The 17721-nt window shown below is 38.2% G+C and overlaps 1 protein-coding gene across 3 annotated transcripts in view; it reads left to right on the top strand.

Annotated features, from left to right (window-relative positions):
- The window catches only part of GPD2 (glycerol-3-phosphate dehydrogenase 2), a 141931-nt gene that overhangs the window by 106982 nt on the left and 17228 nt on the right, over window positions 1-17721 (top strand). For all 3 annotated transcript variants that reach the window (XM_082690583.1, XM_082690582.1, XM_082690584.1), the window contains exons 7-9: window positions 81-245; window positions 1071-1215; window positions 8448-8641. In XM_082690583.1, the coding sequence (XP_082546709.1) occupies window positions 81-245; window positions 1071-1215; window positions 8448-8641 (504 nt within the window). The remainder of the gene's footprint in view (window positions 1-80; window positions 246-1070; window positions 1216-8447; window positions 8642-17721) is intronic.

Genomic DNA, 17721 nt, shown 5'->3' with positions numbered 1-17721 from the left:
TGTTGTGACACACTTCTGTACCACCAGTCTGTGGCTCGAGGTGACTCCTGTCCCTCCTCTGATGCTTTCCCCTGCTGCAGGACAACACAACGACGCTCGGATGAACCTTGCCATTGCCCTCACTGCTGCCAGGTATGGGGCTGCCACAGCCAATTACATGGAGGTAGTGAGCTTGCTCAAGAAGACAGACCCCCACACGGGGAAGGAGCGAGTGAGCGGTGCGCGGTGCAAGGACGTGCTCACAGGTATGCCGAGGCTGGAGCAGGGTGGGATTTCTGAGCGTCTTGCCTTGCCAGTGTAAGGACTGAATTATAATTTTTCTGTCACTTCTCTTTTATTTAAGCCACATTTCAGAGTCCTATTAATTATATTCCTTATTGTCAACAATGACTGGTTTAACGTGCAAATTTTCCCTTGTGGTACTTGGCAATTTTTCCCCTTTGTGTTAAATAATAATAATGATAATGATAATAATAAGGCCCACAAAATTCCCACAGCGATGAATGCATTCCCTTTGCTTTACAAAAACATGTTATTAATAACATTAAATAAATGTGCCAAGTTTCAAAGTAAGTGACACAGGAGGTGCATTTCTCCATCGTTAGAGTCAATCAATTTCACTTTGGTTAGATTTTCATCCTTGTCCTGATTCTAGGGCCACGGAGTCAGGGTTTCAAAATTACCTCGTACCCTTGAACAGAAGAACCAGCACTGAGATATATGTCAGCTCATGTTAACGCTGTTTCCACATTTGAGTTTTAAGGAGAAAGCCGCTTAATCACTTATCCCACTTTCTTCATGTTTGGCCCACAGATGCTGGGCACTTGGCAAATTAGACAGGACTGAGGTAAAGAGGTGGTGTGCTCTTTCTTCAGCTTGGTCTTGTTTGGGTAAATTTCCTCGCATGCAAGGTTTTTTGTGGCTTTTCAGCAACTCCTCTGCTCATGTCACTTAGTGTGGTATACAATATACTTCGCCATAGGTCAAGTTTATAGGTGAATTAACAACCCAAAGCATCAGTGAGCAGAGAAACAAATGGGGCATGTGATCGATGCTGCTTTCTTTCACAGGGCAGGAATTTGATGTGAGAGCCAAATGTGTTATCAATGCTACGGGACCTTTCACAGACACCGTGCGTAAAATGGATGATAAGAACGCCACAGCGATCTGCCAGCCGAGCGCGGGTGTCCACATCGTGATGCCTGGTTATTACAGGTAGCTGAATGCCCTGGGCGCCTGTGGCCAGAGTGCGGGCTGCAGGAAATCGTCCGCATTTAGTCTCCCAGAACACTTTTCTTAATAAGAGATGGTCTAGCTTGCTGTTCAAAATGAGGAGAAATAAGTGAAAGAACTCTCCCAAAACACAAAATACAATCCAGACACGGGAATTTCTTAGCTCTTGCACTAAGACCCATTTCTTGGGATTAATGATTTGGGACCTGTTTTTGTGCTTCCTTCGCTGTACTCACCTTTAGAGATCGAGCGTTAGTATTTTTGAATTTTAAAGTATTAAAGGTGACTTTGGTAAAAAATTTCCACGAAGGGCATATTTTAATTAAAATATCAACAAATTAGTTTCGGAAAATGCTCAAATTTGCTTATGAAGAATCTGAAAATGAGGACTGCACAGATACGGGTATGTTTATTGCTTTTATAATGTCTATTTCGAAAAATATTACAGCAAGTAAAAATTGGATATAATTCCTAATCTGCATATTAACAGAGATAATTGCTAGAGGAGACATGAGTAAGGATAGAGATGGGACAAAAATAGCTATTAATTGAAAATCACTTAAGTTGAGTGATGGGCGCATTAAACTGTTCTGTGTTTACATATTTTGGAAAAATTTAATAAATTAAAAAAGAAACATTTAGGTGATTTTAGTTAAGAAATTAATTATGATTAGATCCAATGTACCTGTCAAGACTTCTGTGGAAAAAATTCATGTGACTATGCCAAGAGTATGGAACATGTGTGCTACTTTTATCTCCGTATGCAGTCAGTCTAGTAGGCAAACTAGCAATTTTGTATGGAGTAATAATCTATGCTCCAGCTATCCATTATGATACTCTTTGCTGTTGAGAAATGTTAGAAACTGCTTCCATTCCTAACCTTAATAGAATGGATGAGTAAATTATGTCATAGCTGCACAAAGGAATACTATGCAGCTATTAAAATGATAAGTAACTTTAATGTTTCAGGAAAACACTAATGATGTTAGAAAACACTAACAATGTTAAAGTGAAGGATACAAGGTTATATGTGTAGTACGATTTAAACTGTCTTGGTATATAGAAATACTAAAGGGTATTCTCTTTAGGTGATGTGATGATGGGTAACAGTTAAAGGTGCTGATTTCTAGGTAATGTGGTTAGGATGAGAGTTATCTCTTCCGTATTTTTGTAGCTTTCCATAAAGGTTATATAAATCCTTTAATATTTGATAAACTGGGGGGGTGCCTGGGTGGCTCAGTGGGTGAAAGCCTCTGCCTTTGGCTCAGGTCATGATCCCAAGGTCCTGGGATCGAACCTTGCATCAGGCTCTTTGCTTAGCAGGGAGCCTGCTTCCTCCTCTCTCTCTCTCTCTGTCTCTCTCTGCCTGCTTCTCTGCCTACTTGTGATCTCTGTCTGTCAAATAAATAAATAAAATCTTTTAAAAAATATTTGATTAACTGGATGTACAGAATCTATATTTTGTTTAATATCCATGTTCTCCTGGAATGTCATCCTGCTATGTTCTGTGATACTGCTGCTTCATTATCAGTTTTTCAGTAACTAAATTGAGAGATACACCTAATTTGTACACTTCTACCTAGAAAAATATTATACTTCTATCCAAGAAAATATGGAACTCTATTTTTTATCCACCAACTTCCAAGATTTCTTTCTTATTTTCTAAATATCTATGTGTAATAAGTAGACCATTAATATATTTTCACTCAGGACTGAAGAAAGCAAGGTGTTTTCAGGCTCAATACTAAAAATGTGTGCTGCAGTACTTTAAATAGAGTTTTAAAAACTGCGAGCCAGAGTTTAATTAAATGAGAAGGAGAGAAGTAAATATGTGGAAATATGCAAATGTTTCTTGTATATAGAAAATCTTCAACTATAGTTCCATTCATAATTATATGCATTTATTTTCTATTGGATTAAAATATGCAAGGACAGCTCGTTTGTAAGTTTTTCTGGAGGGGTTTGTTTCTTTAAAATATCTTTTAGACTATAGATATAATACCTGAACTATGGACACACACATTATCATATTTGTTTGGATCTTAGTCGATTCAATATAATCTCTTGGGTATTACGTTTCATTTTTTCTTCACTATTGCCCCATGATTATCAGAGGACTTATTATCCCCTATGTTAATTCTGCCACTTAATAATGACATCAGTTGGAACGGGCCAATTTATTTTGTAAACCTTACCCATCATTAAAATGGGGAGACAGAGGGTAAATTAAGGTGATACTTTGGTACAGAAGTATAGAACTTGCTGTTCATCACTTTACCTCTTGCTGACTGCGTGACCTTGGCAAGTTACTTCTTTCAGCTTCTGGCTATTTATCTCATGATAGTACCTAATTTGTATATATTTTGACAGCGATCCTTCAATTATTTTTTTAATTAACATATAATGTATTATTTGTTTCAGGGATATAGGTCTGTGAATCATCAGTCTTACACAATTCACAGCACTCACCATAGCACATACCCTCCCCAGGGTCCATCACCCAGCCTCCCCGTCCCCCACCCCCAGTTCCAGCAACCCTCAGTTTGTTTCCTGACATTAAGAGTCTCTTATGGTTTGTTTCCCTCTCTGGTTTCATCTTGTTTCATTTTCAGTTCCTTCCCCTATGGTCCCCTGTCTTGTTTCTCTAACTCCTCATATCAGAGAGGTTATATGATAATTGTCCTTCTCTGATTGATTATTTTATATCCATTTTATAGACTACTCTTCATGACATGTCTGGCACGTATAGTGACCAGTAAGTATTTTTGAATGTGTTAACTTGCCCAAATTGAGATTGTTGCTTTTTTTAAAGTCAAAGTTTAGTGTAACACGTCTAAGGGATATTTTTAATATAGAGAAGTTAAAATAGGAAAACAAAATATGATTCTTCGTTTTAGTGCTCAGATAGCCCATGTGTACAAAAGGGAATAAGTAAAAGTAATCACTGTGGAAAAATAGAAAGATACAAAATGAAGAGTGAGAGTCTCTCTTCTTCCTCATGTTCCCTACCTTTTCCCTCACTTCAGTTCTTCTCTGGTAATCCATAACATTTCCTGATGATTCCTTCTGTAAAATTGTGTGTTCATACTTGCACAACTGTCTGTCCTTTTAAATATTTTATGTGAAAGAGGTCACACTACACATATAGTTCTGCACTTTACTTCATAACATGCTAATAACAGAGGAGGTCGGTGTTTTCAAAGAAATATAAATATGTATCACCTGGACGTAGTATTTTCAAATTGGAATGCCTTTCATAATCCTCCCAGATTTGTCATTAGCTTCAGGGTCCCTCTCCATGAATCATGAAAGTCTTAGTGACAGTTGGGCCTGCTTCAGATGCAGTAAGGGATCTCATGCTACTTTGAGAGAAATGAAGGTCCCCACTTTTAGCACTTTGAACTCTAACCACTGTACATCCTGTCGGAAACCTTAGAGGAGTGGTTTGCAGCCTACCTCACATTTGAGGTCTGTTGCCCCTCCATTTGGGATCATGGCCTGGGTTAAGGATTTATTCCTTCTTTAGCACTGACCTTAAGGCATCCCAGAGGGATGGTTTTGCTTTCCATATCAACTCATTCTCTTGGGTGGGGTCAGACTGAAATGCCTCTCTGGGCTCATCCATTAGTCATACTCCATTAGAGCTCCAGGGTTTGACTAGGTCTTCAGGGTGGGGAGGGGGCGGGTCAGGCCTCCTGGGGCAGCCCTATAAACTGACTGGTGGGACCTAAGGCCTAACATTTTCACTAGCACCTGATCAGTTTAGAAACACAGTGAGTTCAGTAGCCACTGATTTGTTGGGGGTAGGCTGATAAAATACAGAGCAAGGACCATGTGTATGCTCTGTTGGGCTGTTTTGGGAGTATCATCGTGTTATTTATTAAGCTTGTGATGACCCTAATGTACACGTGCACAGCAGCAATTTTCTTGTTTGCATTATTTTAATTTCAGGAAACCTAGCCAACAGAAATCATTTATTTTTAAAGGTACTCTTTAGCTGACACTAAGAACAAATCTGTAATTTTCATCACAGTTGTGGCTAGATGCTCTTTCGAAAGCAGCAACAATGCAACAAGTGACTATCAAACATGAAAAGAATAATCTCCTCCTTCTACCTATGGATGCCTTTTACCTCTAACAGGAGGCCAATTTTTTTTTTTTTTTTATTGCTGTGTGCATACTGATAGCTCTAACCCTGATTGCTAAGTAGTTAACAATAAATTGATTTCAGTTTAAATAAGGGTACTTCAGGAAGGCAGTGGTCTGCATGAGAAAAATGTTCATTATGTTTAATCCTACACACACACATAAATTAGCAGCAAGCTTTTCCTCCTGATGTCAAGTGAATCATACATATTGAAAAAAGACCTGTCTCCCTGGGCTGTACATACTTTCACTGTCGTTGATAGCCGCTTTCCAACTTCAGCGTGACCTTGCAGAATTAATCCTTCATAAGAAAACAAACTTCTTCCCAAAGGGAGAGTATGAATTAGGTAATTTAGAACTGATGAAAGGTATTTCCAAGTGGATTCTTAAAATTTTATACCATTCATTAGGCGCTTTGTCTTCCCTCTGTGCCTGTTAATTTTATGTTTGACACATATGTCTTTGCTTAAGCAGTTGATTCTCTACAGGTTCCAGTTACGTGTGTGTTGGTAACCATCACCTTCACCCTTTAAACCACTTTTACTGCACTGAAAGGTTTTCGAGGATCCAGTAGTTGTGCTTTTCTAATAGCATTTCATGTCTAGGTGGATGACTATTACAATTTTATGTTAGTTTATCAGGTTTATTGGTTATTTAAGCACATTGTATGATATCTGGTCCATAAAATGATCATACATAAAATATACCAACATAGGGGCACCTGGGTGGCTCAGTGGGTTAAAGCCTCTGCCTTCGGCTCAGGTCATGATCCCAGAGTCCTGGGATCGAGCCCCGCATCAGGCTCTCTGCTCCTCGGGGAGCCTGCTTCCTCCTCTCTCTCTGCCTGCCTCTCTGCCTACTCGTGATCTCTGTCCGTCAAGTAAATAAATTAAAAAATATATATATATGTGTATATATGTATATATACACACCAACATATAGTGGGCTCCTTAAACATTAGGATATGGAATTTCTCCTTTTTTTTTTTTTCAACGTGGTACTGTTGATCACATTGAAAACTTGAACTCTGAATGAGTTAATTACCAGTCCCAAAGTGACTGATTTAATGTAAGGGTATATTAATCCAGGATCAAATCAATTGCTTACAAAATACATAATTAACTAGTTTCTTTTAAGATTTTTAAGGGAGACTTAGGACAAACACAAAGCAAAAAAAAAAAAAAACATATAAAATATTCTCTCCTTGTAGTTTTCAACATACAAAAATGAAAGTAAATTATTTTCTTTAAGTAAAGGACTGAGTGAAGATGAGATCTTAGCTGAAAGCTTAAATGATTGACACTTTTCTGTGGTGCTTTCTGTATATGCTAAATAGAACTGTGGCCCACTCTCTTGGTGTCTCTCATGTGTGCTGTAGACAGTGTTTCTTTATACAAAGGATGTGTGGAAATGGCAGCATTTCATGGAACTGATGGGTCTTTGCAAAGAAAGACTCCTACTCCTTGTGGTTTACATAAAGAAGGTGCTTTAGCTAAGCTGATTATACATTTCTTTTTTCTTTTTAAACAAGTTATTTTGTAGATCTTTATTTTTTAATTTTTTATACTTTTTTAAAGTAAGCTGTATGCCCAACGTGAGTTTTAAGTCATGACCCCAACATCAAGAATCGTGTGTTCTACCAACTGGGCTGGCTGGGGCTCCTAGACTTCTTTTTCACGAAATAACTATTTTGGTTTGTTTTTAAACTGTTGTTAGTCTCTCATCCTTACAAAAATGAATCAATAGGAGTTTAAAAAAAACACACATTTTTTTCAAAGGAATAATAAACATAAAAAGTTGACTGTTCGCCCTTTAAAATTTGTGGGTATGGGAGGGGCTTGTTGAAACTTACTTAAACCAAATGGAATTGTGTTTTTTATTTAAGAAATTTCATTAATAGAAGCTGAAGATACTGTTAAAATCGGCTTGCTATGAGAATTCAGTAACTAAGGCTTTGCAGGGACTCTATAAGTACGAGACATCAAGATTCCTCCCACCCTTTATCAACTTCTCCAAATTTCTTTGAATGGTTAATGAATACATTAAAATAATAGATTCTACTGATCTACTGACACAATTTAACAGGGTTTGTTAATATGTATTTATAGTTGCCTGTTGTTTCAAGTATGTTTTATGCTTTGGTTTGAGAATATTAATAATATTAATATTATTAAGAAAGTGGACTTCACCTTCCAATTGTTTGGTTTTTTTATATTCCTTGGACCATTCACATCAGATAATGTCAGTGAAAATTAATTCAATATTTAGTGAAAATTACTAATATTTTGGAAGATTTTATGTAATCTGTCCGAAGAGGCATCCTTGAACCTTGATTTAATAGCGTAATACTTTAGGCTCTTACTTCTTTTTAAAGACTGTCATTGCTAAGATATCCCTTTCCTTTTTGACCTTGTCCTGATACATTCTTATTTAGGTAGTAGGATAAAATGAGCCTTTTTCTCATTGATGTACTTCTTGAGGTTTCTGTAGAATTGAAATAAAGTGAGAAACCTCATATTTGGTGAAGTGGTATAAGTCCATCTAGGTTACAAAAGAGTAAAGAACTTTTTGATTACATTTTAGTTTCTAGAAACTTAGACCCCTGGCTTTTCTCATGTACTTCTGAGACGTTATGCTGAAAGATGTGCCAAATGTCAAATGTCCCAGGAAAATACTTTTCTTAGACTTGAAAAAAGGTTGAAGAGCTCTCCTTAATTGACCATCATAAAAGGAATTAGAGACATTTATCCCACTGACATTATCTGATGTGAATGGTCCAAGGAATATAAAAAAACCAAACAATTGGAAGGTGAAGTCCACTTTCTTAATTAACCTTGCATTGTTGAAATGGGGAGGGCTGGTTCTGCTGTGAATTTTATTATCACACTTGCTCCATTCTTTTTTGTTACCAAAATTATTTTTTTCCTTTAAGAATTTCTACAGTAGAGCATTGACAGTTTTCTTGTTTGCTTATATGACAATTAGTGAATAAAGTTGTTTTTACAATGCAGATATAGGACTAAACTTCTACTAATTTCAGAAATGTATAACCCTTTTTTTTATATCAGCCCCGAGAGCATGGGACTTCTTGACCCAGCAACCAGTGATGGGCGAGTTATCTTCTTCTTACCCTGGCAAAAGATGACTATAGCTGGCACTACTGACACGCCAACTGATGTCACACACCATCCCATTCCTTCGGAAGAAGATATCAATTTCATTTTGAATGAAGTGCGGAACTACCTGAGTTGTGACGTCGAAGGTAACTGATGCATTCCTCTGAGTTTGTTTTCCTTCTTTTATACCTCCCAGCCCTGCCCAGCTAGTTCTCACTGGTAACTGCTGCACATCCGCAGTCTGACTCCTCTTTACACCAGGCCGGCTCTAACTCTTCTGTACTGACCACTTCTTCTGGAAGATTTAGGGGGCCCGAATTATAGCACAATGCGAAGAAGTTGCCTTTGATCCTCTGTACTCTCTGCCTTCACATGAAGAGAATCGTACAATCCCTTCCTGATAGTTTCTAAGGGCCTGTACATGAACCAACGTGAACTCTAACACTTGTGCTCTCTGAGGAGAAAATGAAATTTTGCATCACGATTTAATTTCTAGAGTTTAGGGAGATCTGATTCACAGATACAGGATATCCATAGGAAATAATTAACCAAAGAAACGAGAGGATGGACATCTATAACCGAAGAAGCTTAGTGAGCTTTACCCTATGAAAAGTGGAGTGTTGGCAGTGGATTTAGCTAAGTAGGATAAGTATGCTTTTTCTAAATGGAAAAAGCCAAAGATGATGTCTTTTTCCCTGCTCACCTGGGCGTACTGTACTTTTAGTTTGGATGTTATAGTATTTTCTCCACTGTGAATATATAAAGAATAGTTTTTACCTGACTAGTTCCAGAAGTTTTCCAACATTATCCTGTATTTCCTTCCTTGGTTCATAGCCTCACCACCCAGTCACTCAAGCTAGAAATGGCATGCCCGTCTTTGGTGATCCTTCTCCCTCCACATCTGGTCCGGTTCCTACCCATGCTCCCTCTGAGGTATCACGGAAATCCCCTCTCGTTTCATTGTCCTGGTCACACCAGCGTCAACTTCTCACTCAAGCAGTTACACGGGCCCTCTAACTGGCTTCTAGAGGTCAGGTCCCAGTGCCCCTGCAGGCTGACCCTTCCACTGGGACCCTCCTAAAATTCTCATCGTCACCTCCTTGCTCAAGAATATCCCTGGGATGTCGCCTCATTGACTTTGGGAGAAATTCTAAACTATCTCGCATGCGCCCTAAGGCCCGTCACGACTGGTCTTTACAGCTTCATACTCCGCCAACCCACCTTTATGCATTTTATAGTCTTGTTTTTTCCAAATCAGTTCATGTGTTTTAAACCTCACGCTTTGCTTAGGAGGAAGCTTTGCTCTGGGATGCCCGTTCTCCCAACTTCTCATCTTGCCAAAGTACTGTTTCTACTTCAGAAACCATCTATTCTTACCCTTTGTACTTCCATAGAACGTTGGTCAAGTGTATCACAACATTGTATTATAGGGAAGAGTCTAAGGTACACTCTTATTTGGAGCTCCTGGATGATAAGGGTTCTTTATTCAGCTTCCAAGCTTGTTGTCTGTCTGGGATGCTGCTCATCATTGTTTTGAGGGAAAATGAATTAGTAATTGGAGCTTTCAGGGTTTTTGATGCCGGTAGCAAAAATCTTTCTATATTAAGATAGAAATTTTAAGATTTTAGAAAAATAATTTTCCTCTATTTATATCAGGAATCTTCTGTAATGTTGGCTTCAGTGGAGGACATGCAGAGACACAATTTTCTTCTTGATGTGACTCACTAAAATCTATGAATCCTTTTCCCTAAAGAATTTTTTTGTCATCTTGTGATCACACATTTGCAAACAAACAAAACAAACTGCTTTAAAAAAATGGTTTCGGGGACTCTCCTAGTTTAATTGAACGATCCATATTGTATAGTTTTAGTTTCTTCTGATTTCAAGTAATGGATGTGGTTTTATTTTGTGCAAAGTCTTTTTGGGTACCTACATTCATGGCACAAATATATTAACCAAACGTAACTGAGATCTACGGGGCTAACGTTTATACGCTCACACGCACACACCCTCACAGAGAGTTATTTGGGAACTGGTCATGCCTTATTTAATGTCCGCTGAAATTTCAGTACTCAAAATGCAATGCAATTGTAGCTGGATACTGCCCCCCCCTTTTGAAATCTAAGAGGAGTTTCATCTGGATATGATTGTATTTTAATGGATTGACTATTGTTAACGAACCCTGCTTCTTTTCACATTTGCTTGAGTATGATATTTGTTAAAAGGGCGTTTCTATTGGGCCCTAAGAGCAAGCAGGAAGTTTAGATTGTTGGAGCAAGAAGTAAAATTAATTCAAGAGCAGAGAGTTCTATGTTGACAGTTTCCAAATTCTTAAAGTTCAAACGCAGTAAGATGAGAAATCTAACTGCTTATATGTGCTGAGAGAGGCTGCATGTGCTGGAAGCAGGTGTAGGTTCCAAGAGCCGCTGTGCCCATGTCGTAGGTGGGGACTTCCACCAGTGAAATGAGCCTTGGGCTGTAGCAGAGACAGAAGCCTGCGCCCCTTCCTCACTTTTATTCTGCCTGTGAATGCAGAGGGCTCTGAGCAATGCCTGCTGGGACTGGGGTGGTCTGGGAAAGTCTTGTCAATTCATATGCTTTTTGGTAATCAGGTGAATTGGTAAAACTGGCAAAAATGTTTTTTGTTTTGTTTTGTTTTAGTTTGTTTCTGTTTTTGGTTTTGCCAATTTTGATTTTTGGTAAAAGTGGCCAAAATTCATATCTAAACACTATAAATCAGGCCTATCTCCCAACATGGGTACTCTTGGGCTTAAGAATTCCCTGTAGAATGGGGCGCCTGGGTGGCTCAGTGGGATAAAGCCTCTGCCTTAGGCTCAGGTCATGATCTCAGGGTCCTGGGATCGAGCCCCGCATCAGGCTCTCTGCTCAGCAGGTAGTCTGCTTCCCTCTCTCTCTTGCCTGCCTCATCTGCCTACTTGTGATCTATCTCTCTCTCTGTCAAATAAATTAATAAAATCTTAAAAAAAAAAAAAAAAGAATTCCCTGGGAGTAAATATCTGGGGTAAAAGCAGAGGTGACAGCTCTTCCATATATTTCACTTACTTCCTTGTGCCCACCATCTGTCACACCTGTGCCACTTATCAACTTGTTCTTTTTAAAAACTAGTAATTAATTAATAATAATCCCTTTTAGTTTGGTGAGGTGGTTTTTTTTTTTTTTTTTTTTTTTTTGCATTTGTATTTCTAGTTGATCAAAGGCCTCATATTTGAGGAGTTTCCCTCAGTCCTGGAAGACTGCAGTTTGCTACTGTGTGCTTTTATCTTAAGTGGAGATGTATAAATATGTATTTTTTTCAAGGAATTCTGGAGTAACTCGATCTCTCTTCCATTATGATGAAGAGTAGAGAGGAAGTCAGCTTCAGGTGCTACTCAGTTCCTTGACGGTAGGCTGGTGCCGCCCGTCTTTGAGCCATCCCGTTTGTCAGTAATGGCTAATACATGCTTTATTTTTTAAAAGTCGACCATTGCCAAACAAGTTTTAGGCTAGACACTCTACAGAGCATACTGCCCATACCATCTGGTTCCTCATGATAACCTTCCCCGGTATATTTTGCTGTTCCCACTTTATAGACATGGAAACTGAGTCCCCATGACTGGGAGCCTCTGGCCCACAGTTTGTGTTGGAGCCAGGATGACGACAAGTCCATCTAGCCTCAGAGTACCGCAGGGTTCTCTGACTGGTCGTTCCAGGTTTTATGATGTGATGTTATATCCACCAGGGAGTGGATTACGTCTCTCATTTCATTTCCTGGAAGCTGCTAAACACTTGCAGAATGTTAATAACCTTTGCTCTGGACTGGCTTTATTTGGATTTGAATGTTAAAGTAGAGGAGATTTCCTGTCTCATAACTAATCCCTCGGGCCAAGCAGTCTTCTCTGCAGATTGGAAAAAATCAAGTTTGTTTAGGTCCTAGAGCAGTAGTTTTGAAATGTTTTGCATTCACCAGGGTTGACATAATCATTTTAAAAGGATTTATTAAATGGATGAATAAGTAAAATTCTGACAACAGTTTCTGAACCTCCCCAAATGGCTATATCCTTAAGGAAGAAGGAAAAAAAAAAAAGTGTCAAATCTTAACACTCCATGCTGTTCTCAGCAGCTGCCACACTTCTGCAGAACGCGTCGGAACAATTCTGAAAAGCATTTTGCCTGTTGGGAATAAGACCATGTCTTCTTTTACGATTTAGAAAGCTTTCCATTCACAGGCTGAATTTTCTAGATTACTTGTTTGTTCTTTTCTGAAATGGGTAATTGATAGTTGTGTGGTGTGTATCGGGTGAGGAAGAAAAATGATCTTTTGAAAAATGTATCATTAAGTCGGCCGGGGAGAGGTTAATCAGAAGGAGGCAGTGGTGAAACGAAGCTATGACTTGAAGGGATTGAGAGAGACAGGAGATTTGCCGAGGGCTTTATCCGTGTAGTTTTTCTGGAGTGTTTCTCCAGGCAGCGTCTTGAGTCGTACACAGGTTTTCACATATGCAATTAGTACTGTTTATAGATTGCCTGTTATTCAATTAACAACCGAGCTGGCCATATCGACTCGCTGCAGACCTGCCTTTTCCCTGCCAGAGAGTGTACCAGGGTTATCAACTTACACAGGCTTGGATGTCTTCCAGCTGTTTAATGATAGTGTCACACGCTCTGCTTTTTCTAGTTTCATTAGTTTATAAATGTAATATGGTATCTTATTTCTGTGATTAACACTTCATTTCAGCAGGTTAAACATGCTGGTAGAGAAGTATTGATTTCTGACACTATTTCCCCTGTGTTCGTTAAGATATTTTCACATGCTTTTTATTGATTTTCTGCAAGCGGCAAACATGAGAAAGAACACCCCAAAACGTATGGCTAAATAACCCACGTGAGGCAAAGCCGCGCATTTGGCTCTTAATTGTCACTTCCTGTGGGCTTCATTTTCTATTAATTTTTAAAACAAACACTTGTCTTGCCAAGGTGTTAAGAGTAGAAGTATTCATTATAATTTGAAACAATTACACAGTACTTAGTCTTGTCAACCAGCTGTGAAAAATGTCTATTGAACTTTATTATTTACATTTTACTCTTTATATATTATATACACTAAAACCTGAAGGAGTTATTTATTGGGATTGCAACAAAAATAATCCTTAAACGTGATGGTGGGGGACTCTCTTTTTGAAAATATCACCAAGTACTTTTACACGCTGTGGAGGGGCTCATGTGGGCTTTTAAACATCTAGGCATTTGGCACTTAAAACAGTCGACTGGGTGCCCACGGGGTGCCCCCTGGGTGAGCTGTTCTAATAAGTGGTGTTTAATGAGGACTTTCCTCAAGTCCAGTAGTAGTGTCCTTTCCTGTCATCTTGTTTTATTAAAGCATTTATTTATGTTAAAAGAGAATATTCAGTTGTTTAAATATATAATTATTACATACAAAGCTTGGGATATTGGCTTGGAGGCCCAAATATTATTGCTTTTGATTTTATAATGTGGGCTGTTCTTGTTTGATACAATAAAGTTTAGAGAATGTTTTAATAGGCTGCTTCATATTTATTGACCACTCTACATGACCCCTACTTGATGGAGGATTTGGGGTATTGGGAAATATTAGAATTGACATTGCTAAAGACTTTGAACATGGTGAGAAAAATGAACCAGCAATGAAACCTGGTTTAGCTATCCCGGCAGTATGAGAACAAGAAAAACCAAGACCAACTTTTGAGCTCTGAACCATAAAACCTTGACTTGAGTGATTTTCTTTCACATATTATACCTTGGAGAATTTAAAGTAGGTGATGTCTGCTACCTACTCTTGGCTATAAGCTGAACGATAGAAATGATTTCTGGGTAAGAACTTGAGGGTAGTACTTAGTTTAGTAAATACTTCAGTATTTAATTTAGTAAAAGTTCATACTTAATTTAGTAACTTTTAGTACTTAATTTGGTAAAAATAATTTTTATTTCTTTGAACTATTGAGATTAGTAGGAGAGGAGGAGGATAATTCAAAATGATAGATATGGAACATGTCAGGACAGTAAAATATTTGGGGCGAAAGCACGTTATTACAGCTGATTGTATTCTCATGAGAGAAGGAAATACAATCAAATTTTGATGAAAGGATGCTCAATTAGAGATGTGGGTGAGGGGGCCATGGTGGGGCGTACCTGGCTTGATGACCTGCTGGGACAAGGGTGAGACCTACTGCTTGGGGGTTTTTATTCTAGAGCTACCTTATGTAATATCATAGCCCGTGCATGTGCATATTATGCAGCTATTTCATTTTTAATTAGTTAAAATTAAATAAAATTTGAAATTCAGTTCCTCAGTCACATGAAGCACATTTCAAGTGCTTCCCAGGCTCCTGCCCAAGTGGTTAGTGAATTGGGGGGTATAGAGGTAGAGCATTTCCAGCACTGCCTAAAAGTCTATGGCACAGGGCTGCTTGATGGAATCAAGATGTATTTATACACACTTTTAGAGAAGGAAATACTCGATTTAAGAGAGTCATTGAATTTGTATTTTTTGTTTGTTTGTTTTATAAAATAAATGTCTTGTCTTGTAAAAAAACAAAACAAAACCCTCCAGACCCACAAAGGATCAAGAGGTGAGAAATTCAGTGCTTCTGCAATGTCTTAGGTACATGGTCCTTATTTCTCCTCACTCTGTCACCCTCCAAGTTGGCTTCATCCTGGGGTGGTTTCCAGCCAATGCAGCTGCAGCCGTTTCAGGCAGAATTAAAAGATAGCTTAACGATTCTCTTTTCTGTCTACTGCTTTTGAATCTCTTTCTCCCAAGAACTTTAATTAGGTTTTGTTTAACAGTGTGCAAGGTTTCCACTGTGGGTGAGTAGGTGCTAAGGAGCGAAACATGTTCGTTCAGTTAGTTGCCATCTTTTATTCGAGAGGTTGGAATTCATGTTTTATGTGCTTAGCTCTGCTCTGCTCTATGGACATAGGTTATGCCTGTGGCCCTGACCGGTCATCACTTAATTCCAGTGGGGGAGAGGTACAAGCACGTTATCCCTCAGCAGGAAATATCCCTCAGTAGGAATCCCTCAGCATTTTGAATAATCCACAAAAATCATTAAATCTGAAGGTTGGGAGAATGGGTAGATAACCTGATCCAACCACCCTCTGGTCTAATAATGTAAAAACCCTACAGACCATAAAGACTGATTCATATTTTAAATATGACTTAAAATTTGATTATCCTGACTTGTATCTTTTCAGATAAAATTAATCCCAACATTCATCTGATATAATTCTGGGGTCAAAGAGCTAAATGCTAAAATAGAAAATAAATTAAGGTGCCTAACACGTTATAAACTCTTCTTGGTAGTGTTTTCTTTTTCAGTGTCAACTTTAAGAGTAAGGATTAAAAATGGGATCAGTATTCATAATGTTTTATTTACTATTTCTCTAGAAGGGAAACCTCGAATATTTTAGTTTGGTCTTCTTGTTTTAGACAACACAATTTTGCGAATGTGTTTTTCTGCCTGCTATACCAGAAAAGGTAAAGCATTTGCCACAAACACTCTTTGCTTATGCTTCAGATTTACTCTAGATAGTCTAATTTTCCATCAAATAACTTTAAAATCAGCCAGAAGGCTTTAAGAGTTGAAGTCAAATTCCTGATCAGTGTGGCCGTCTAAGGAATTTCACAGACACGCTTTGCAGACTGTGGTGACCACAATGACGTTCTATGTGGTTGGTTAAGTTTTATTTTTGACTCAGAGAGCTATTTGAACTCTAATGGAAAATAGTGGTAATTTCCTAGTTAGGTTTTTTGTAAAGATTAAAACATTGCATGATCTGTGTGGACGTTTCACAAGACTTTTGTGGAATTGCATGAAGCAAGAATTAACCCTCATTCCATGGAAGCCATCAGGATAAGCCTAGTTGAGAGAATACACATATCAGAAGGGCAGATTGAGAAATGGAACCTCAGTGCTGAGACTCCCTTAGGTCTCCAGCTAACAAGACTGGAAGCCTTCGGTGTTCTGCACCAGCTTATGATGTTTCTTCTTCCTTTGCTTCTGATGAGGTGTTTAGATAGAGTTTTGATTATACACCACCACGTAGACATGTGTCACGTTAAGAGTGTGGCCCTCAAGGAGGTATATTAAATATAAAGGTATATTTCCTTAGGTGAATTTAACTTCACCAGAAATCTTTTTTTTTTTTTTCCATTTGAGGTCAAGGTAGAAGGATTATCTGTCATTCAGTACAATTTGTTTTTAGGGTCTTTCCCCTGTACTTGGCTAGACATCTTTTAAAAACATTTTTTTGGACTCTTCCAGTCATTTCAAGGAGTCTTTGTGACTCTTTCCATAGAGTCTGCTAGATATTTTTGAGATGCTTTTCAGGTGGTGCCATGTATAAATACAGGAGATTCACTGTACAAGGGCATGTTCTCAAGGACTCAGTCGGATCTGAAATCCATATTGTCCTCTGTTCACAAAACTGTGCTCTCAACAAGGACATACTTTGATTTGAATGAAGTTTGGGCATGGTATGGGCTGACAAGTATCCTGATATTTATGTATTACATGTAAAATATTTTCCTTAATCTTGAGACTTGAAATATGTCAAATTTTCCCTTTATCTTGATTTTAAAAAGAATTTATCTTTTTATCTTTTTAACCATTCTTAAGCGTACAGTTCTGTGGCATTAAATATATTCATATTTCTGTGCAACCATTGCCACTATCCATCTCTAGATCTTCTTCATTCTCCTCAACTCTGTATCCTTTAAACACTGACCTCATATACCCAACTCCCTTCCCCCGGCAATCACCATTCTGCTTGCTGTGGCTACGAATTTAACTACTCCAGGTATTTTGTATAAATGGAACCATACAGTGTTCGTCCTTTTGTGAATGGCTTATTTTACTTAGCATGATGTCTTCAAGGTAACATGTGATAGAATTCCCTTACTTTTCAAAGCTGAATAATATTCCATTGTGTGTATAGACCATGTGTTGTTTAGCCATTCATCTATTGGTGGTCGCTTGGGTTATTTCCATATTTTGACTCTTATGAATGATCCTGCTATGAACACTGGAGTGTGCAGATTTTTTGGTTTTCAGTTCTTTGGGGTATGTATGTACCCAGAATTGTTATTGTTAAGTAATATGGTCATTCTATGTTGAATTTTTGAGGAACTGCCATACATTTATCAATAGTGGCTACATCATAATACTTTCCCGTCAGTAGTGCATAAGGC

Source organism: Mustela nivalis (assembly GCF_964662115.1).
Source record: "Mustela nivalis genome assembly, chromosome: 11".
Taxonomy (NCBI): Eukaryota; Metazoa; Chordata; class Mammalia; order Carnivora; family Mustelidae; genus Mustela; species Mustela nivalis.
The sequence above is the reverse complement of the archived record's forward strand: the minus strand, read 5'-3'. Positions and strand labels throughout refer to the sequence as shown.